We start from the raw sequence: 22,478 nt of genomic DNA on the forward strand, positions 1-22,478 counted from the left end.
TCTTTCCAACAGGCCCAGCCCCGCGTCTATAGCTCCCCGGGAACCAGAGATACCTCCAGGCAAACCTGGAACGTTTTCCCCATAGGATAACATGGGACCCGTTAATTCCGACCCCCACTCCGGCATCACAGAAGCTCGAGGTTAATTCATTCTAATTCAAATCGCTGGGCCTTCAATCTGATACCAAGCTGGTCCATATGGGTTATTTGGTTCTAGAGATATTGCAGGTAAAAAAAAAAATATTCTGAAATGTAATTTTATGGCTGTTCATGTTGTTTGAGGACAGATTTCTCTGGATAAAATGGCCCAGTTTCACGTGACCAAAATCATTCGACACCCACATGTAAATGGGTCAGTTGGTTCCGAAGATATAGCTGGTTGTTTAATGCGGGTACTAGGCTGGTGTAAAAGGGTCCAACCCGGGTAACGCCCTGCATTTTCTGGCATAAAAGGCGTATTATTTTAAAATAGCCAGGACCTGCAGTGCTCTGAATACAGCCAGGCAGCCCCCTGCTCTCTGCCCAGCTGCCAATGGCTGTCATTCCTGTCATTCCTGCCCGGCGGTGGCCATCCCCCAGTTACTGCGAGCATGTATTCCCCCTTGGCAATGAGCATGTAATCCACATGTCAACGAGCATGGAACCCCTGGCTATGAGCATGGAACTCCTGGCAATGTGCATGTAGATAAGCAGCAACATTTTTAATAGGCATTATGGTGTTTGGCTTAATACGTAATGGACATTATGGTGTGTGCCTTAACATGTAATGGACATTATGGTGTAATTTTTTGTTTGGTATAGTGTGTATTTTGGCTCAATCCATGTGGCAAAATGTGAATTTTGGCTCAGAGGCAAGTACAGTATAAGGGGGTTACTATTGCGTTGCATGATTTGTATAAGGGGTATATGGTGTGGTAAACTTAGGTGACCACATAAAAGGTGCTGAAATGTTATCCACCCTGCAAGTATCTTAGAGCATCAACATCCTGCGGGTTCACCATTGGAGGGCACCTGTCAATATATCTCCCTTGCATTTTTCCTATGCCAGCCCCCTGCCTTTTCCAGGCATATATAATTATTTTTATATGTGGATGATACTCAAATCTATCTATCAACCCCAGAGTTGTCACTAGTGGTTTTGGGCCAAATCTCTGAGTGTCTCTCTGTCATTTCATCTTGGATGTCTTCTCGCCAACTCAAACTCAATATTTCCAAAATGGAATTACTAATATTCCCACCAACCAAGAATAGTTACTATCCTGATATCTCCGTAACTGTTGACAACTCAACAGTCTACCCTTCTCAACAAGCTCGTTGCCTCCTCGACTCTGAACTGTCCTTTCTTACCCCCATTCAATCTGTCTCCAAATCATGTTACATGCCTCTAAAAAAACATATCCAAAATACGACCGTATCTCACAGAAGACACTACTAAATCTCTTATCCATGCACTCATTATATCACGCATTGATTATTGCAATAGTCTCCTAACTGGTCTTCCCAAGAACAGACTCTCACCACTGCAATCCATTTTAAGTGCTGCTGCTAGGCTGATCTTCCTTGCAAGATGCTCATCGTCTGCTGATCTGCTCTGCCAGTCCCTCCATTCATTGCCTGTATCTTACCGTATTGAATATAAAACACTTCTACTCGCATATAAAGCTATTAACAATACTGCACCAGCATATATCTCTTTACTTTTCACAAAATATCTCCCATCTCGACCACTACGCTCTGCTCAAGATCTGCATCTCTCTTCTGCACGCATCACTCTTACTCTTACAGGACTTTCATCTGGTTGCTCCCATCCTATGGAATGCCCTTCCACGCTCAATAAGACTCTCCTCTAGCCTCCAAACTTTCAATTGTTCCCTGAAAACTCACCTCTTCAGGCAAGCCTATCATATTTAAGTACCACATGCATAACTCTCTGAGGCACTTATGTAATATATAGCTTTTCTTCTGGACTTGCAACTTGGTGGGACTGCTATGCTATTACTTGTGCCTGTCCTTATGTTTCCCTCCTATATCCCTATAGATTGTAAGCTTGCAGTAGGGCCTTCTAACCTCCAAGTCTGTCTGTTGTTACCCAGTTTGTTTTATCACTCCCTACTATTGTAAAGGACAAAGGAATCTGCTGTGCTATATAAGAAACTGTAATTAAATAAATAATATGCATTTAATTAATGCATTTCACATTTCTCCAGGATGAACAGAATACTTTCATGAAATCTCGTGTACAGTATTTTTGATATACAGTAAGATGGATTTTAAAAAAAAGGAAAGTGTGAAAAGTATAGTCTAACGTGCAGAGTAGCATTAGAGATACAAATAAAGATGGTAGTATACAATTCACCTCATGAAACATGTGTATAACCCATAATATGCCATGTAAATAACTTAACTATTAAGAAAAGATTACTGTATTTTATTGCAGTCCTTTATCTAATCTTTAAACCACAATTTTAACACAGATGGTATAAGAAAATAAAACACTCAAAAATGAATCATACACACTTGCAGTTTCTGCAAATAAAAATATAATAATATCCATTAAAGAGATGAGACATAATTGGTGTTAAAATTGGTTAAATAAAATAGTATTTGTGGAACAAAGAACAACCAGCTGATCTTATTTACGTTATTGAGGGGTGTTGTTAATGTAATGGCCTATTACCACACAGCTGGGCCAACATCTGCATGGGCCAATTGCAAATGCCCACCTAAGATTACCCCAATAGGGTAAAATCAGCCTTCTAAATACAGTACATTCAGAGCCGGCCTTAAGCATAGGCAAACTAGGCAATTGCCTAGGGCATTTGGAATGTCTAGGGGCATCAGCAGCTTCTGCTGATTAAATGGCATGCAGCATGCCTATATTCTGTGTGTGAATGAGGCTGTATCTGCATATGAAATAGTGTATTCATGGAAATCACAGTAACATAGCATTCTGTATGCAAAAATTATATTAGGTTGGGAGGGAAATTCAGGAAGCAAAGATGCAGATAACAAGTCAACCACCCACTGTAAACAAGAAAACATGACATGTTCTCTACCTCCACAAAGCAACAGGCTGGTAAATCTGATATCACTCAGCAATCACAAAATGGAGACTATAAATGTCATAGTCATTTTACATAAAAACAGTCCTAGCTTTGGGTGTATGTTTACAGCAGCCCTACATTATTTTATCAAGGAATTTTCCTTAAATAATTTCCCCACTATTGATGTTAAGCTCACAGTAAATGTAAAAGACCAGTGAGCTTAATATCAATAGTGGGGAAATTATTTGAGGAATTCTAAGAGATGGTATCCAAAAACATTTAGAGATGCAGAGTATAATCAGTAATAACCTACATGGGTTTGTAAACATCAAACAAACCTAATAAGCTTTTACAAGGAAGTCAGCAAGAACCTAGATAAAGGAAATTATTAAGATGTGGTCTTCCTGGATTTTGCTGCAACTTTTGATACTGTGCCACATAAAAGGCTGCTTAGATAAAGCGAGGGCTGCCTAAGCCAGAGCGTACTTAAGAGGATTACATTTTTTGGGTTGGCAGGAAAGAGTTAATGACTGCTAGTTGCCTAAAGTTAGTTTCAGTTTTGTGGTTAGACTATGGGAGAGCTTAGGGGCGTGAGCTTAGGAGAGGGGTATATAGGCAGGTCCTTACAGGAAATGCTTCCTCTTGGAAAAGTTCTTCAGCCAGCAGCATGCATGCAGACACAGCCCAGCAGCATGCAGTCACAGCCCAGCAGCATGCAGTCACAGCCCAGCAGCATGCAGTCACAGCCCAGCAGCATGCAGTCACAGCCCAGCAGCATGCAGTCATGCCCAGCAGTATGCAGTCAGATCCCAGCAGCATGCAGTCACAGCCCAGCAGCTTCTCCTCAAAGCTAAGTGCCTGCCTGTGCAGCTGATATTTATCCCCCGTGGCCATGCAGTCAGAGCCCAGCAGCATGCAGTCAGAGCCCAGCAGCATGCAGTCAGAGCCCAGCAGCATGCAGTCAGAGCCCAGCAGCAATCAGTCACAGCCCAGCAGCATGCAGTCACAGCCCAGCAGCTTCTCCTCAAAGCTAAGTGCCTGCCTGTGCAGCTGATATTTATCCCCGTGCCAAGCAGCGCTGTTATCCAGCGTGTCCCATCCCCAGCACTCAGGCCCCCCTCCCTGCCTGTTTTCTGGATACCACCTTCCCTTCCAGGGATAGTGTGCCTCCTCCCCCCCCCCACCTCATTACAGCATGTCCCGTCTCCCCCCAAATCCGCACCCTTTCCCTAGCCCACAGCATGCTGCCCCCCCCCCCCCCTGCCGGATACTACCAGCCACTGCTGCCTCCCGTCGGCGCCATCCCCCCGCCCCTTCCCTTGTGCCTCCCGCGGGCCCTCTCTTACCGCCCGCCACTTTCCTCGGCCCCCCTACCGCGTCCCCGCCTGGCGCCGGCATCCATGTGTGGCTGGCGCCCCTGTACAGCCAGTCAGCACTGGGCTATGACGCGACGGGCGGCATTTCCGCCCGCGCGTCTATGCCCGACCCCGGCACCCCCGTGCGGGCGATCCAACCCCATCCCACCGCACTCCGCACATCTCCCACCCAGTGCCAGGTCAGGGGGGGCGCAGCGTTTAACGCCGCCACGCAAGATGGCGGCTCCCGGGTGCACGGTCACCCGCAGGTACCCCCGTTCCAGGCCCGCCCCCACCCCCATCTGCCGCCATAAAATAAGGGGCCTCATTCAGCCCTGGTTGGGGCCGTGCCGGGCCTGCCGGGTCAGCCATCCAGCACCCCCTTTCACCCCAGCAGCGAATTCCCTGTGGTACAGGCCCCTCCCGGGCCTGGGGTCGGGTATCCCCACCCGTCCTTCCCACAAAGGGGACCGCTTATCTCACCGGTGCCTGCGAGCACCGGTGACCGCTCCACCACTGCCCGCGGGGTCCAGGGGGTGGCGGACTTTGCGGCCCCCTACCTCGCGCCCTGGCCCCCTGCCGGGCAACCGTGGTGCCAGCCCCCACTCCACGCCAGGCCCCAGCGGGCTTGGCGCGGGATACCTCTGGCTCCCGGATTGCTCAGGCTGGTGTCCGCCCAGTCCCAGTGCTTGCCAATTTTGCCACACCCCTGGGCCATACCCGGCCCAGGGATACGGGCAGGGGGACTGGTCCCAATCCAGCCCTTCCTCCTGGCGGCCTTACCCCTCCCAGCAGCATACGCTCCCGGTGGCCAGGACACCTATTTCGCCCGTCCAATTTCCCGCGCTTCCCCACTCCCACCCCCTCCCCCTCCCCAGCCCACATGGACATTCAATTCCCACCTGTGACCATGCTATAAAAGGGCAGGGTAGGCCACCGTCGCCCTTGCCACCATTGGGGAAATGGCAACCGACCATCGATGGTGGATGACAGCCGATGGGTGTTACATATCGATGGTCGGCCATTGCCACGTAGACGGAATGCAGTGCGGGCTTCACAGGTGCCTGCTCGGAGCTTCCCTCCGCAGCCAAGGCAAAGGCCGGTACAAAAACTATTTTATGCTTGACATCGATGGGGGGGAAGCCATCTGGCTCTTCCACATCGTGTGCAAACTAGTTGACATCGGCCATAAACCATCTATGTTTTTCCAAACTTCAAAGACCATCCATGTGGGGCCCCACCAGGCCTTGGCAACGCCCAAAATATTGGTGACAGCCCCATCGGCCGGCCTATACCTCTCTCCTGGAAATAGCTCAGATCCAGGGCGCGTTAGCTTAGCATGAGGGGGTAGCGGGGCCGGCGCTTGCATTTTCAATATTGGTATGGGTTGGTCCTCATGGCCAGGGGGTTCCTCCCCTCGTTGTCAGTGTATAGTGTTGTTGGCCAGCTGTGCCACGCATACATTACTGTGGCAACACCCCCCCCCCTTCATTAGTCGCGCGCATCCCCCGTTTGTGGGAACCTTGTTCGTTACTTTAGCAGGGTTTAACATTTTCTTTTGTTTCCTCCGAGGTGTTACCCAGGATCCGGTGGAGTCTTCTGGATCCCTGCCGTCAGCCGGGTTGGATGCAGTCCCGACGACCCCCCACCACGTGCTGTCAAGAGAGAAACTGGTTTCCGTGCAGGCTTCACTCACGCATCGGCCAGGGGGAAGCGGAATTCCTCCTCTAGGTATTCAGACAGTGCCAGCTCTTCAAAAAAGGCCCTGGATATTATCCTGGGTTTTTGGTGCTGATCCACTTTTGGCGTCGCCGCCGCAAGCATTGCGGCGGCTGCAATATTTAGTGCTGAAATTGCCTGTGCGGGCAGCTACCTGCGCAGCGGCCAGCAGGCTTCCTGACTCTTCCGTTCAGGCAATGGGGACGATGGAAGTCCGCTGCAATTAGGATTTATTTAAGGTAGATAAGATTTGGATGTAGTGCGCCTGTGGCGCTGACCCAAAAACGCTGTTTACCCGCTGGTTTTGGAACAGCTAGTGTTCCGGAATCAGGGGTGTGAAGGACTTTCTTGCATTTTTTACCTCCGTGGGTCCTTATTAATTTCAATTCGGCCCACCTCCCCCTTCCGGGACACACGAGAGGTTTTTATCAAGTTTTCGACTTCACTTGGGTCCATTGTACTAACTTACCTTGTCATACTAATCAATGCAATGTATATTTCTAACGGTTAGGAACTTTTTCTTTCAGGCTCCCCTTCAATAAGGATAGGGGGTTTTGTTGAGGTATAGTTCAGTTTTAGTTTAGGATAACGGACACTTAGGTAGGTCTTCGTGGGTGGCATGCGGCGGCTCTTAGAGCTCATCTAGTTAATCTCTTAAGAGCCTGGCGGTGGCGGTAGGGCGTCACGGTCCAGCGGTCACTTGTGGCATGAGAGGGCGCTGGGAGGCACTACCCCCGGAAAAGACGGCGGGGTGTCCTGCCTTTGCGGGGGGGCGCTGTGGGCACTTCGTCAGCGGAGTGTCCACACCAGCCAGAGAAGGGGTGGTGAGACTTCCCAGCGTTAGGTTGTGCCTTAGTCGGATGGGGCCGTCTCAGTCGTCCCCATGTTAATATCAGTCAGTTGGGGCGTTTAAGTCGCCGCCATTTTTGATGTGACTAGAGCTGGGCGCCGTGACGCCTTATTGCCAGCCCTTTACGAAGAAGGGTCATACCACATAATAAATATACTATGCCCTTTAAATCTAATTGCTTTGGTGTCCGTGTCATTATTGTGTCAGAGTCAGTTATTCTTTAGTTAAGCTAGCTTAAAGTGTATGCTAAGGTTCAAGCCAAATAAATGTATAGACGCCTTAGATAAAGCGAGGGCTGCCTAAGCCAGAGCGTACTTAAGAGGATTACATTTTTTGGGTTGGCAGGAAAGAGTTAATGACTGCTAGTTGCCTAAAGTTAGTTTCAGTTTTGTGGTTAGACTATGGGAGAGCTTAGGGGCGTGAGCTTAGGAGAGGGGTATATAGGCAGGTCCTTACAGGAAATGCTTCCTCTTGGAAAAGTTCTTCAGCCAGCAGCATGCATGCAGACACAGCCCAGCAGCATGCAGTCACAGCCCAGCAGCATGCAGTCACAGCCCAGCAGCATGCAGTCACAGCCCAGCAGCATGCAGTCACAGCCCAGCAGCATGCAGTCATGCCCAGCAGTATGCAGTCAGATCCCAGCAGCATGCAGTCACAGCCCAGCAGCTTCTCCTCAAAGCTAAGTGCCTGCCTGTGCAGCTGATATTTATCCCCCGTGGCCATGCAGTCAGAGCCCAGCAGCATGCAGTCAGAGCCCAGCAGCATGCAGTCAGAGCCCAGCAGCATGCAGTCAGAGCCCAGCAGCAATCAGTCACAGCCCAGCAGCATGCAGTCACAGCCCAGCAGCTTCTCCTCAAAGCTAAGTGCCTGCCTGTGCAGCTGATATTTATCCCCGTGCCAAGCAGCGCTGTTATCCAGCGTGTCCCATCCCCAGCACTCAGGCCCCCCTCCCTGCCTGTTTTCTGGATACCACCTTCCCTTCCAGGGATAGTGTGCCTCCTCCCCCCCCCCACCTCATTACAGCATGTCCCGTCTCCCCCCAAATCCGCACCCTTTCCCTAGCCCCACCCACCCTCCCTTGCCTTTGGCATTTCAAATTTATAGTCAATTCATTGGTACATTTACCATTATCAGAACTGGGGCGGTAGGGCGTCACGGTCCAGCGGTCACTTGTGGCATGAGAGGGCGCTGGGAGGCACTACCCCCGGAAAAGACGGCGGGGTGTCCTGCCTTTGCGGGGGGGCGCTGTGGGCACTTCGTCAGCGGAGTGTCCACACCAGCCAGAGAAGGGGTGGTGAGACTTCCCAGCGTTAGGTTGTGCCTTAGTCGGATGGGGCCGTCTCAGTCGTCCCCATGTTAATATCAGTCAGTTGGGGCGTTTAAGTCGCCGCCATTTTTGATGTGACTAGAGCTGGGCGCCGTGACGCCTTATTGCCAGCCCTTTACGAAGAAGGGTCATACCACATAATAAATATACTATGCCCTTTAAATCTAATTGCTTTGGTGTCCGTGTCATTATTGTGTCAGAGTCAGTTATTCTTTAGTTAAGCTAGCTTAAAGTGTATGCTAAGGTTCAAGCCAAATAAATGTATAGACGCCTTAATAAAATGGAGGAATTGGGGCTAGGGGTAAATTTGTAGGTGGGCAAGAAACTGGCTGGATACCAGTACTAAGTGGAGTACCACATGGGTCGGTGCTAGGGCCATTTTAATTTACCATATTCATTAAAGATATAGGGGTGGGATTGCTCAGCAAGTTGCCATATTTGCTGATGACACAAAACTGTGCAGATTAATTAGAACAGACCAGGATGTCTTCATGCTTCAGAGCGATCTAAATAAACTATATGAGTGGACGAAATATTGGACGAAAATGAGGTTCAATGTTAATAAATGCAAGATTATGCATCTTGGGAAACATAACCAGAGTGCTGGTTATAATCTAAGCAGGGTGGTTTGGGTAATCAGAAATGGAAAAGCATCTAGGAGTCCAAATTGACAACAAACTGGAATGTAGTGGCCAGTATCTAGCAGCAAATAAGGCCAACAGGATACTAGCCTACATAAAAAGGGGCATGGAGGCTAGGGACATAAATGTAATTATGTCACTCTACAAGGCATTGGTTTGACCACATCTAGAAGTTGAAGTACAATTCTGGTCTGCGTAGTACAAAAAAGGACATCATAGATCTAGAAAAAGTCCAGAGAAAAGAATTCAAGCTAATAAAATGGTTGGTGAATCTAAGCTATGAAGACAGACTGGACAAATTAGGAACGTTTATGCTGGAAAAAAAGACTATAAAGGGGAAACATGCTTAACATGTACAAATACATCAGTGGGCAATATAACGAACTATCAGGCACCCTTTTTTGTTTGGAGGAAGGAGTCTAGGACATGTGGGCCTGCGTTTTAGACTAGAGGAGAAAAGATTTTGTACCCTTAATTATTTGCAGTACAATTTTTTTTTTGCAATTCAAACAGTCTGGTTTAAATGTTTAAATTAATTGTATTTTTTTATTTTATTATTCAAAAATGGTCTACATCACGGGTGTCAAACACAAGGCCCGCGCGCCAAATCCGGCCCGCCAGACCTCGTCATGTGGCCCGCACGAGGAGATAGCAAGCAGGGCAGTGTGTCCCAGCTCCTGCCTAGGCCACCTCCTCTCACCCACCCCACCGCGGCCGCCTTACCTGTTCCTCCACTGTCGGCGGCCATGTTCCTGTAGGCACATATGTATGCGGCTACAGAAACATGGCCGCCGGCCTCCTAGGCTACGTGGAGGAGGGCCCGGCCGCCTGTTCCCTCTGATGCCCGGCAGTGACAGACACTGGGTGGGGACGTCATGACGATGACGCCGGGAGTCGGGGACAGTGTGGCCGCAGCAAGCAGTGAAGAAAAGCTGGAAGCCGCAGCAGCTGCAGGACAGATGGAGAAACAGTAAGTGAGGATGAGGATCACACTCACAATAAAAAAAAATATATATCTGCTGTTTCCTGAGGTGTCCCCGTGTATAATAATAATAATGCCATGACACCACAGGCTGCTCCTCCTGTATAATCATTTATGTGTCATGGCATTACTTTTATTATATTATACAGGGGGAGCAGTCTGTGGTGTCATGGCATTATTATTATACAGGGGGAGCAGCCTGTGGTGTCATGGCATTCATTTTATATTATACAGGGGGAGCAGCCTGTGGTGTCATGGCATTATAATTATACAGGAGGACCTACAGATACAACCGGCCCTTTGAGGGTGACCAAACTGCTGATGCTGCCCCCGATGTATTTGAGTTTGACACCCCTGGTCTACATTGAATGTTCTTATTTTAAAGTGGCTCACTATTGGATCTGCTACTAACACTAGGGCTGTTGAGCCTGACTAGATGTTGGACCTGAAAGGGTTAAAAGGAAAAACTTGTTAAATTATGGAACTGGAGAGTTGGTGTAACTACAGTATGTAACATGTAGTGAGATATAACTTAGGTAGTGAAACTGTATTTTTTTTATCTCCCAAAGATTAAAAATTATATAAATGACATTATATCAGTTACAGCTGTGTGGAGACCAAATAACAATATCCAAAAAACAAAATACACACACTGTGTTTATAACTGTTGGTAAGTTTGCTTTAGTATGTGTTAGTAATTATTAGCATATTGTAGAATATTGCATTTGACATCCAATTATTATATAATATGCATACATAAAACATAGGTAAAGGGGCAACAATGAATGAATATCACTTCACATGATGTAAGGGTTAATGTAAAGTGGTAGTAATGTGTTTAAGTATCAATTAGGATTTGATTGATTACAATTACAAACAAACCCTTTTTTTATGAGGTTGCCTAATTGCATAAGTGTGTCATGTGACAAATGTATGAGTTCAGATAACAGTCGTGATTTTTGCGGAAATACCCCTCATCGGTGCGTACGGGCAGCTTCCCGTCCGTTCTGACGCTGTAAGACCGTGCAGAATCTTTGTGTGGCCACCGCACACGCACGGTTTGGATGTAGTCCGAAGACACACCCTCTTCGTAGAGAGTGAGTCCGTCCAATTGCGGAGGACCTGTGGACGTTTGTTGTTACAATGTCCGCACAGCGTGACGTTCGGTCAGCTCCGAAAGAATTCGGAACGGCCCGCACCAACCAGAATAACCTCCTCTGTCAGGGCCAGTGCTCTCTGGTGAAAACACTGGCCCTGGCTGATTCATATCCAGCATGCTCGATATTAATTGCTGGGTGATAGTGATGCGAAAAGTATCAACTCGTTTGGGGGTAAGGTTTTTTTTTGGGGGGGGGGGGGGTATGTGTTTTCTGTTTTTTTTTTTTGCTTTTAGTATTTTGGTTGTTTTTGTTTTTTGCTTTTGGAACAGACCGGTGAAGGGAAATAGCAGCTGCTGGTTACATTGCAGCACAATGTACTCAGTCGTTAATGTAAAGAAACAACAAAAATACTTACAAAAAAACAGTATAAGCCACAATACAATATGGTTAAAATAACATAATCAAGTGCACAACTGTTCAGCATTGTACAGTATTGAAGTGTTACATGTGTAAGAACACAGTGGCTCATGCATTTCATTAAGCAAGTTAAAAAGTGAGCTGCATTATGAGCAGGTACATACAGTAGTTCAGTACATGCAGTACAGTAGGCCTTACCTTTGCGCCGAGTGTCTTAACAAAATGGTGAGCAACTGCATAACTTTTACATGTTTAAGGGCACATTAGCATAAATTGTTTAACCAGTGTAGCGCAATGAGACAAATGGACAGCAGTGTCCATACACAAGTGTAACCTCTACCATTGCTAGCTCCATAGTTGTGGGCTCCCATGAAGACATCTGGCCGACATCCGTTTTTGTTAACCCACTCATTGCTCTCCGGAGATCCCCCCCCCCCCCCCCAAAAAGGGGTGAGGCGATCGACTACGGGAGGCACTGGCTGACCTGACAGGTGGGTCCCGCTCATTAGATATGTACAGGGCGGGACCAGCTCTGTGCTCACTGCTGCCTTGGTCACCTGTCAGTTCAGCCAGCGGCGCCCACCACTGGCGCTGCTTCTCCAAGCCGCCACGGGGTCTGTCACATATGTAGCCATGCCATTGCCTGCTCATACTGTATGATATTCCTACTGTAGTGTAAAGGCCCAACAGTGCCTGTTCTTCCTGAGGCAGGAAATTCAAGATCCCACAGGAGCTGCTATGCGTATTCTACACCACCATCATGGAGTCTGTCTTATGCTCCTCGATCACAATCTGGTATGGTGGCACAAGCAAGAACGACAAACAAAAACTGCAGAGGGTAGTGAAGACTGCGGAAAGGATCATAGGCACCGACCTCCCCCCAATCTGTTCTCATCCAGGGTAAGGAAACATGCTGAGAAGATTGCGAAGGACAAGCTGCATCCCGGTCACAACCTGTTCAACATCCTACCATCCGGAAGACGGTTCAGGTCTGTCCCACCAAAACGTCCAGATCCGCAAGAAGCTTCTTTCTGTTTGCTGTCCATCACCTGAACAATCCAATCAAAGTGAATGCAATCCCAATATCAACAGCCAAACAACATGATTCTATTTGGCGACCTGACCACCATAGTCGTAGCTAGAAATGCAATGCATGTATTGTCTTAATGTGATGTATGTAATGTAGTGCTTGATGCTGCACTGTAATCCGCAAAAAATTCCTAGTGTGCGCAAGCATACAAGGCCAATAAAGTTGATTTTATTCTATTCTATTCTAATCTGTGTTTACCCAGTGTAGTGTAATGAGATGCATAGACAGCAGTGTCCTTACACAAGTGGAACCTATACCAATGCTATAGCTCTATAGTTGTGGGCTCCCATGAAGCCCTTACTGACACCCGTTAGCCATTTTGTTAACCCCCTCTCCTCTTCATACTGTATGATATTTCTACTGTAATGTAAATCTGTGTTTAACCAGTGTAGCATAATGAGATACACGGACAGCAGTGCCCTTACACAATTGGAACCTATAACATTGCTAGCTCCATAGTTGTGGGCTCCCATGAAGCCCTGGCTGACACCCGGTAGTCATTTTGTTAACCTCCTTGGTGCTTGAGTCTGACCTGCTCGTACTGTATGACATTCCTACTGTAGCGTAAATGTGTGTTTAACCGGTGTAGCGTAATAAGATGCATGGACAGCATTGCCCTTACACAAGTGTAACCTACAATTTGGACCTGCTGTTGTTTTTGCTGCTTTCGCGCCACATACTGTAGACCCATCTTGGTGCACCATTTGCCGAGAATGGAATGCATGAGCGTCTCACATACGGGCTTGTCCCATTCTCTGAGAAAAAAGCAAAGTGTGGAGCGCTAGAAAAACTAGTTGGATCAATACGGTATAAAACAATCTATTTATTTTATATTATATTTAATAGTGGACTATCCACTGAAAAGGTATAAAAAACGTGTACACAGTAATACATAAAAAAATATATAAATCACATTAACATATACAAGTTAGATAAAATTGGGTATAATACTTATGGGCTGGATTCTTGATGGATTGTCCTTATTGGAGATTTGGTTATTGTACGGTCTGTAATGGTATGAAGAAAGGGTCCATAAACCTTGCCGGATAAGTGACGCTGGAGGAAGAATATTCGCCTACTGGGATTGTGGGTATCCTCAACGAGATGCGCCCCTACGATCCTTACTTTGCAGGTGGTGGTGTCCCAAGTTTGATGTTACCAAATGATGGAATAATGTCCAAAAACAGACAGTCCAGTATATGGATACCAGGTATTGCTCCAAGGACAAGATATCCAGTATAACAGAACCCAAAAGTAAAATCAATTCAGCAGGTGCTCCCTGACATGTTTCGCTGTCCAACTGACAGCTTTTTCAGCTTTTTACCTTTGAAAAAGCTGTCAGTTGGACAGCGAAACATGTCAGGGAGCACTTGCTGAATTGATTTTACTTTTGGGTTCTGTTATACTGGATATCTTGTCCTTGGAGCAATACCTGGTATCCATATACTGGACTGTCTGTTTTTGGACATTATTCCATCATTTGGTAACATCAAACTTGGGACACCACCACCTGCAAAGTAAGGATCGTAGGGGCGCATCTCGTTGAGGATACCCACAATCCCAGTGGGCGAATATTCTTCCTCCAGCGTCACTTATCCGGCAAGGTTTATGGACCCTTTCTTCATACCATTACAGACCGTACAATAACCAAATCTCCAATAAGGACAATCCATCAAGAATCCAGCCCATAAGTATTATACCCAATTTTATCTAACTTGTATATGTTAATGTGATTTATATATTTTTTTATGTATTACTGTGTACACGTTTTTTATACCTTTTCAGTGGATAGTCCACTATTAAATATAATATAAAATAAATAGATTGTTTTATACCGTATTGATCCAACTAGTTTTTCTAGCGCTCCACACTTTGCTTTTTTCTTCCTATACATTTAGGGGTTTGACGCCCCCTAGAGGAGCTGCTTGACAAACCACCCTATTAGGCGCCTGTCTACTACTAGCCTCGGCTACTAGTTACCCTCTTCCCATTCTCTGAGAAAGTAGTGTATTTTTGCCCCATAGCCTGTTGTAAATAGCGTAATGAGACGCACGTCTATGCAATATTATTTTTGGAAAAAAGCGTCTAACATACTGAACAATACAATATTGTACAGTAAAGTACATGTCAATGGACACTTCACACACATGCAACACGGATACTTTCGCTATACAGTAGCTTTGCATTAGACATCTAACGCATACGCAGTGGTGATATTAAAAAACTCCATCTGGTGGATGATCGCTGGTATTGCTCTCATCCAGTACTGTCATAGGTCAAATGCTAAGCTAAGCTACTTATTGCGCTTCCATGTGACTAGGCATGCTGTGGCATATTGGCGGGACAAATGCCATAGGCAGGCTAGATGAGTGTGGCTCCATCTGTAAGTAAGGCCTGGAAATGGATTAAGGTAACCAGCGCTGATAACAGACAGAGAATAAACTCTGTCTAGAAAAGTGAGTGTGCTCTCCACCATCTGTATAGGTCCGGGGTCTTACTGGCAGTGAACTCACATTACAATACTATTCTCGCATGCACAAAAAGGTTTCTTTTACCACTATCCCTGTGTGGAATTAGCGCTCCCCTCAGATGGCAGTTATTGGCATATGACAGGCACTCAACTTACTTGAGAATTCTGTCACGCGTTCCCTCAAAGGTTTCTTTATCAATGATGGAGCCGCCAGATGTACACAAAGCTTGACACTTTATTCCACACACTCCAGGGCAAAAAGGTCGGCATACAAGAAATGATGACAATGGGAGGGAAGGGAGACTCAGCGTGTAGATGAAGACGGCTCCAAGCTCCAAGCCGGTCGGCGCGGCGTGCTGGAGACACGATGAGCCCGGCGTTTACTTGTAAGTGCTTGTAAGTGCTGGCATCCATCCACCGGGAATCCCGCTTGTACACTTGTGTTCTCCATTGACCCTCAGCAGCAGGTAGATCAACGCGTTTCGGATAATACACTTATCCTTTTTCAAGATGTCCTGCTCTGTTCCTGTTCAGGATATTTAAGCTGCCCCGCCGGGTCACGTGATGATAGGTTCACCTGTTGAGCGTCACCTATACCCGGCTTTAATTAGAAGGCTTCTAATAGACTCTATATATCCTGATATGCTTACAGTCCTCAGTCTCAGGCCACATGCAGCAGCCACATGCAGCAGCTCCTAAGTAAGGTCTGTAGGGTAGGGATGGGGAACCTTAGGCCCTCCAGCTGTTTTCAAGCTAAACATCCCAGCATACCCTTCTACAGTTTTGCTATTTGGCCATGCTAAAACTGTGGCAGGGCATGGTGGGGCGTATAGTTCAGCAACAGCTGGAGGGCCAAAGGTTCCACATCCCTGCTGTAGGGATTACACTGCTAGGCTAATAATGTTGAGTACTTTGTTTAGGGAGACTGGTATTTGTCCTTAACACTTTGAGTGCCAACTGAATTTGTCAAAATAGGTGTTAAGATTGCCAAATAAACATTTTTATTCATCATAATGACCTGAAGGGTTTAACCTATATAGGGAAAATAATATTTTTTACACATTTTTTTATTTGAATTTATATAACAAATGTGAGTGATGCTGGCATTTCTAGTGGATATTGGAGCTGATTTTAGTTGAATTACTCCCCTGCCTATTTGCACAGGGGAGTGAGGTTTCGCAAAAGTGCATGAGCATAAACATTTATGCCCATGTGCAGCCGCATTGTGCGAGCGGCCAGCGGTGTGTGGGGGCAGGCGTGGGGCGGTGGGCCGTGGACGATCACATGGGAATGGCCAGCATTTCATGGGCATTCCCATGGAATTTCAGTGATGGTGCAGGAGGCAGGCAGCTGACATCAGCGGATAGAGGTGTATTAGATCTGCAAGCACTTGAAAAATCATTCAATGGTCGGCGACCCTCGAAGGATTTTGTCCCCGCAAGCAAGGCTGCAGCTTAATGTTTATGCTAAACATCCATGCTTCACATTTCGCAGCTTAGAGTGTCAACCAGAATCACCCCCATTCTGCACTTCTCTCACAGAGATGTTGGCACTCAAAGGGTAAAACATACTTACCAACCATTCATAATGCTTTTTACAACTATTTTTATTTTAGGTTACCACTAAGTTTGCTACAATAGCAATTATTATTATTCATTTACTTTTTAATGAAAATTGTATTCCTTCAATGGAATTATAATTGTACTGGGAGTTTGTTTGCTTAAATGTTATATTCCTTAGATCAAATCCCTTAAGGCTCTACAGACAATATATTTTCTCCACATTTACAGAGAGTGCTGTAGGAGATGTTGTTCGTATGTTGTTAGTATGGTGAAGAATGGTTAGAAGAACGGACAGATGAAGTCTTACTAAGATTAAAATGGGTTTTAACTCTTTAAATTGTAGTGTTTCAAATTGAGATGTATGTTATGTTCTACCTTTTCATTTTATATTTTGCTATTTAGAAATAATAATAATAATAATAATTTTATTCTTTCTCCAACAGGTCTCAAGGCGCTGTACAGGTGAACATACAGAAATACAAAGATGTAATAAAGTAATACAGAAGCAAAGAGAAAACCTACAGCGTTCAATCAGCATAATGCAGGGTTGGTGCAGACATTTCGGGTAATAACTTACATAGGTGATATATTCCATCTACAAATTCTAACAGGTGAGACAGCTGTCTTGACTGCACTATGTAGGATTACCATGGGTGTAAGAGGTCATGCCTAGAAGAGATTCATCAAAATGTGATTATTACACCGAGTTATGTGAATGGTTTCCACATTTCCATTACGTCAATGTATTTTTAGACCCATCCACAAGCATACCAGGTGAGGCAGCCATTTTGGGCGCACTATAAAGGATCCACCATGGAGGATAAGACATATAAGGACCCAAGGCATACATGGCAACCATATACACATGTGTAGTAGTATGATATATCCTGTATACAGGGCCGGGCATTTGCCTAGGGTGCTGGCCACTGGAGGGCGCCAGTTTGCAGCAGTCCCCCCCCCCCATGGAGGTGAGTGGCACTGGCGGCAGCCGCATCTCCCCCCCACTACGGAGTGACTAGGCGGCCGCATCACCCGATCCCCCTTCCTCCCTCTGGAGTTACTTAGGAGCGGTCGCCGCATCACCCAACACCCCCTACCCCCGGGAAATGACGCATCACCCAACACCCCTGCCAACCCCCCCCCCCCCTCCTGAACGCCGCGATGGCCTGCTGCCGCAATTACCGGCACCCCAACCCCTCTGTACAGCGGCCGAATAGGGGGGGCGGGTGAGCACCGGAGTGTGTCCCCCCCCTCCTGGGGCGCTCCGGTGCCCTGCCTGTATGGATAGATTCTTGTGAAACACATCCTGCACAATGTGGATGCATAGAACACAGGCATAGCATATGGTGTAGTGAAAGAACCTTGATACATAATGTGGCCATAAATGTGTGTGTGTCAGATAAGTGGCCATAAAGTTTGTGTGTGTGTGTGTGTGTGTGTGTGTGTGTGTGTGTGTATGTGTGTGTGTGTGTGTGTGTGTGTGTGTGTGTGTGTGTGTCAGCAGCAACTCCAGCAGCCATGTCCTCCTCCAGGAGTGATAGCATCCAGTAGTCTCCATAGGAAGGCAATGCGGGAACTGAGTGCATAAAGACAAAATGTATTTGGATACGGGGAGGGAATCAACCTGGCTTCCATCCACAATATATTATAACTTTGAGAAAAGCAATATTATAATATAATTTAGCATTTGCCAAGTTAGACTTTCTTCTAGTCTCTACTTCTTTAGATAAATCTGAAAAATTCACCTTTTGATTAGACCTAAAAGTCCTACCCTTCCTTTAGTTCACCTCTCTTCTCAACAACCTACAGATGGGGTAGTTCCCATCCTTGCTGGCGGGTCGCCAGGACGTCCCCTCTGGCGACCCGCCAGCAGCCTCGCCAGCGAATATACTATGACGCGCATGCGTCTCACGCGCACGCGCGTCTCAGTCTCCGTCGCCAGCGCGACGGAAACCCTGTCCGTCTCCGCGTCAGGGAGACGGACAGGGTTAGGGGGGGTTAGGGGGGGGTGCGGGCAGGTGGCTGGGACCCCGGGTTACCGCCGGCAAGCCGGCGGGGACCCGGGGAAACGGATGGAAGCGACGTCGGAAGGGGACGCGCGCGCCTCTCGTGCGCGCGCGTCCCCTTCTCGCCATCGCCATGGTGCTGGCGGGTGATGGCGGCTGGCGACGCCAGCGCCATCCCCTGCCAGGATGAGACCTACCCCATCTGTATACTCTTTTTACCTTCTCATTTCCAACATTTCAGCTCTTTACCGTAGCATGCAAGCTTTCACAGTCCTCTCATTATTCCCTTAGCACTAAACACACTAGTGTGTTGCTGCCCCTGTCACTCAGTTTACACTGTTGGTAATTTTAAAGTTTTGTACTTTTGCTATGTAACATTGGTCAGCGGTTTCACTGTTGTCTAGTTAACATATGCTATGTCATTTTACTTTGTTAGATGTATTCCTTCTGCAGGAATGCACATGTTTTTTGGTGTCTTAGAAAGAAAACATTGTAATAATAATAATAATATTGAGTAGATTTTTCTCCTTCACTGGAAAATTAACAAACTTTATGTCTTTTGCAGCGGATCCTTTGCAGTACATCCATTTTTGCTTTTGTACTTAAAATATAAATTTCCATACATGCCTTTTTTTTCTATTCACCTCTTGTCAGTTACATAATGATGAATTTTGGACAACAACAAGACCCAACGATGTAAAATCCTGAGGGTAATGAACAATACTATTTTCGATTATTATCAGAACCATTTGCATGAAACTTATTTTAATTTGGAGAAAATGTTCTAACAAGTTCAATTTCTACAACTCGTTCACCACTCCAACCATTCTCATTTAAATCTACCGATATTTAGGAAATAACTTCATATGGGTCACATTAAAAAAAAAGGTGGACTGCAGGAGATCAAATATAGGACTTCATGGACTATCATCAACCTCATCAACTATGTTTCTAAGTAAAGAATCAGATAAGCATTGATTTAACTAATGATCTGTAATTTACTATTGCCTCTTGAAAAGAAAATGAAGACCAATGGGTCCCTTGTGTCTGAATTTATCATCTTAGGCTTGTCTTCTCGTCCAGAATTGGAAGCTCCTCTGTTCTTTTTCTTTTTGACCATTTACATAGTGGCTTTGATTGGTAACTTAATTATTCTTATTTTAACCATTATTGACCCCGGTCTTAACACACCTATGTACTTCTTCTTGGGTCTATTGTCATTTCTTGACATCTGTTGTACATCAGCTACTTTACCTAAAATGCTCACAAGTTATGTGACCAAATCTAAAGTTATACCATATTATGGATGTGTTGCCCAATTGTTCTTCTTTACTTGGCCTGTTGGTGTAGAGCTTCTGCTTCTTACAGTAATGGCATATGACCGATATATTGCAATTGGCCATCCTCTGCGCTATGCTACCATAATTAATCGCAGAATCTGCATTAATATAGCAACCACTATCACAGTTATTGGCTCACTTAACTCTATGACACATACATACTGTACCTTCCGACTCCCATACTGTGATGATAACAAGATAAACCATTTTTTCTGTGAGATAATGCCTTTACTAAAACTTGCATGTGGTGATACGAAAATAAATGAGATTGTGGTGTTTACTGCAGATTTTATCCTGGGCATTTGCGGTTTCCTCCTTACTTGTATTTCGTATATTTTTATTATGAACACTATATTAAAGATACGTTCCACTGAAGGCAAACGCAAGGCTTTCTCCACTTGTGCCTCACACATAATAATTGTGTCCATGTATTATGGAGCTGTCATTTTCACCTACATCCGCCCCAGGTCTGGCCTGTCTTTAGAAAAAGATAAAATAGTGTCTGCTTTATATGCTGTGTTTACACCCACTTTGAATCCTATAATATATAGTTTAAGGAATCAAGAAGTCAAGGTGGCATTCAGAAGGGCTGTTAAGAGACTGTTTATTTTAAAACACTTAACAAAGAGGTCAATCTGTTAGCTATAGTCATTTTAAACATATTATTTTATTAGAATATTAATAAATCTTCATAGCATTTTTTTATGTTTACATAGAAAATATTTAGTATCGTTTTAAGTTTCTTTCACTGCTTTGTCCTATTTCTTCTTTTGCAAATGTGTGTCTTTCTTTTATAAACAGTATGTGATTGAATTTACAATATAAATAGAGAAATAATTAATAAAAGGATAGTACTGTATATAATATGAATTATTATACCATTGTTATGCCAGATCAAAAGTATCTACTGTATTAAAGCAAACCCCTTTTTAAAGCATGCACCCTTTTTAAAGTAAGATATGCCAATTTTGTTTATTACACCAACGCATAACAAGTATGGTTCAAACAGACACATACAGAATGGGGCATGAAGATCTCCCACACTGGCACTGTGTAGGGGCAGAGGGGCGGGGCAGGTCTCATTCAGAAGGTTAGGCACTATCATTTTCAGTAACTATCATGCTTTGGATCAGCGAACATTCATGAACCTTCATAATGCTTACAGAGCATGAATTACTAGGATTTATTGGTAATCATATTATTTATATTTTACAATTACATGCAGACTTTTTAACCCCTTCCTGACACAGCCAGTTTTTGCGTTCCTGACAGAGCCATTTTTTTTCAAATCTGACATGTTTCACTTAAGTGGGGATAACTTTTTTTTGCTTTTACTTATCCCAGTGATTTTGAGATTGTTTTCTCGTGACACATTGTACTTCAAGTTAGTGGTAAATTTTCGTCGATACAGTCTGTGTTTTTTTGTGAAAAATACCAAAATGTCGGAAAAAAATGGAAAATTTAGCAATTTGCAAATTGTCACATTTTCTGCTTGTGAGACAAATAAACATACCACTCAAAATAGTTAATAACTAACAAAGACCATATGTCTACTTTATGTTGCAATCATTATTTCAACCTCCTTTTCATTTTTTTGGACACTAGGAGGCTTCAAATATGAATAGCAAATTCTCAAATTTTCAAGAAAATTTCAAACACTGATTTTTTTAGGGACCAGTTCAGTTCTGATGTGACTTTGAGGGACTTGTATGTGAGACACCCCCATAAATGATGCCATTTCAAAAACTGCACCCCTCACAGTATTCAAAACAGCATTTTGGAAGTTTGTTAACCCTTTAGGTGTTTCACAGGAATTAAAACAAAGTGTAGGTGAAATTTCAAAATTTCTTTTTTTTTGCAGAGTTTCAATTTTAATACATTTTTCTAACGAATACAGTAGATTTTACTAGAGAAATGTGACTAAAAATTGATTACCCCAATTCTTTTGTTTTCATAAATATCCTATATGTGGCCCTAGTGTGCACGTTGACCAAACCACAGGCTTCATAATAGAAGGAGCACCTACTTGATTTTGGAGCCTCCTTTTTATGAGATTTTTTTTTAGGCACCATGTAGGTTTCTAGGCACCATAAGTGCTAAAAGTTAGGAACCTCCCCCACAAGTCACCCCATTTTGCAAACTACACCCTTCAGGGAATTCATTTAGGGGTATAGTGTACATTTCAAACCCCCAGGGGTTTCACCAATTTTGATACAACTGGGCTGTGAAAATGAAAAAATTTAATTTTTCATTTTCACAGCTCAGTTGTATCAAAATTGGTGAAACCTCTGGGGGTTTGAAATGTACACTATACCCCCTGATGAATTCCCTGAAGGGTGTAGTTTGCAAAATGGGGTCACTTGTGGGGGGGTTCCACTGTATGGGTGCTTCAGGGGTCATTCAACCAGAATCTGTGCTGCAAAATCCAAAAATCACTCCTTCCCTTCTGAGTCCTGCCATGCACCCAACTGGTATTTTTTGGTCACATGTGAGGCATTGCCATACTCGGGAGAAATTGGGGCACAGATTTTGGGGTGCTTTGTCTCCTTCATTCCTTGTGAAAATGAAAAATTTTG

General features: G+C 45.1%; 1 protein-coding gene across 1 annotated transcript; it reads left to right on the plus strand.

Annotated features, from left to right (window-relative positions):
* The first annotated feature begins 19,525 nt into the window (after positions 1-19,525).
* Positions 19,526-20,544, plus strand: LOC146029716 (olfactory receptor 13G1-like). The gene has a single exon (XM_083158369.1). The coding sequence runs from the start codon at positions 19,549-19,551 to the stop codon at positions 20,542-20,544; it is 996 nt and encodes a 331-aa protein (XP_083014495.1). The 5' UTR covers positions 19,526-19,548.
* The last annotated feature ends 1,934 nt before the right edge of the window (positions 20,545-22,478 follow it).

This window comes from Crinia signifera, chromosome 1 (assembly GCF_055691185.1).
Source record: "Crinia signifera chromosome 1, ASM5569118v1, whole genome shotgun sequence".
Taxonomy (NCBI): Eukaryota; Metazoa; Chordata; class Amphibia; order Anura; family Myobatrachidae; genus Crinia; species Crinia signifera.

What these genes read in the sequence shown, in the direction of transcription:
- LOC146029716 (XM_083158369.1), top strand. Translation starts at nt 19,549, where the DNA reads ATGATCTGTAATTTACTATTGCCTCTTGAAAAGAAAATGAAGACCAAT.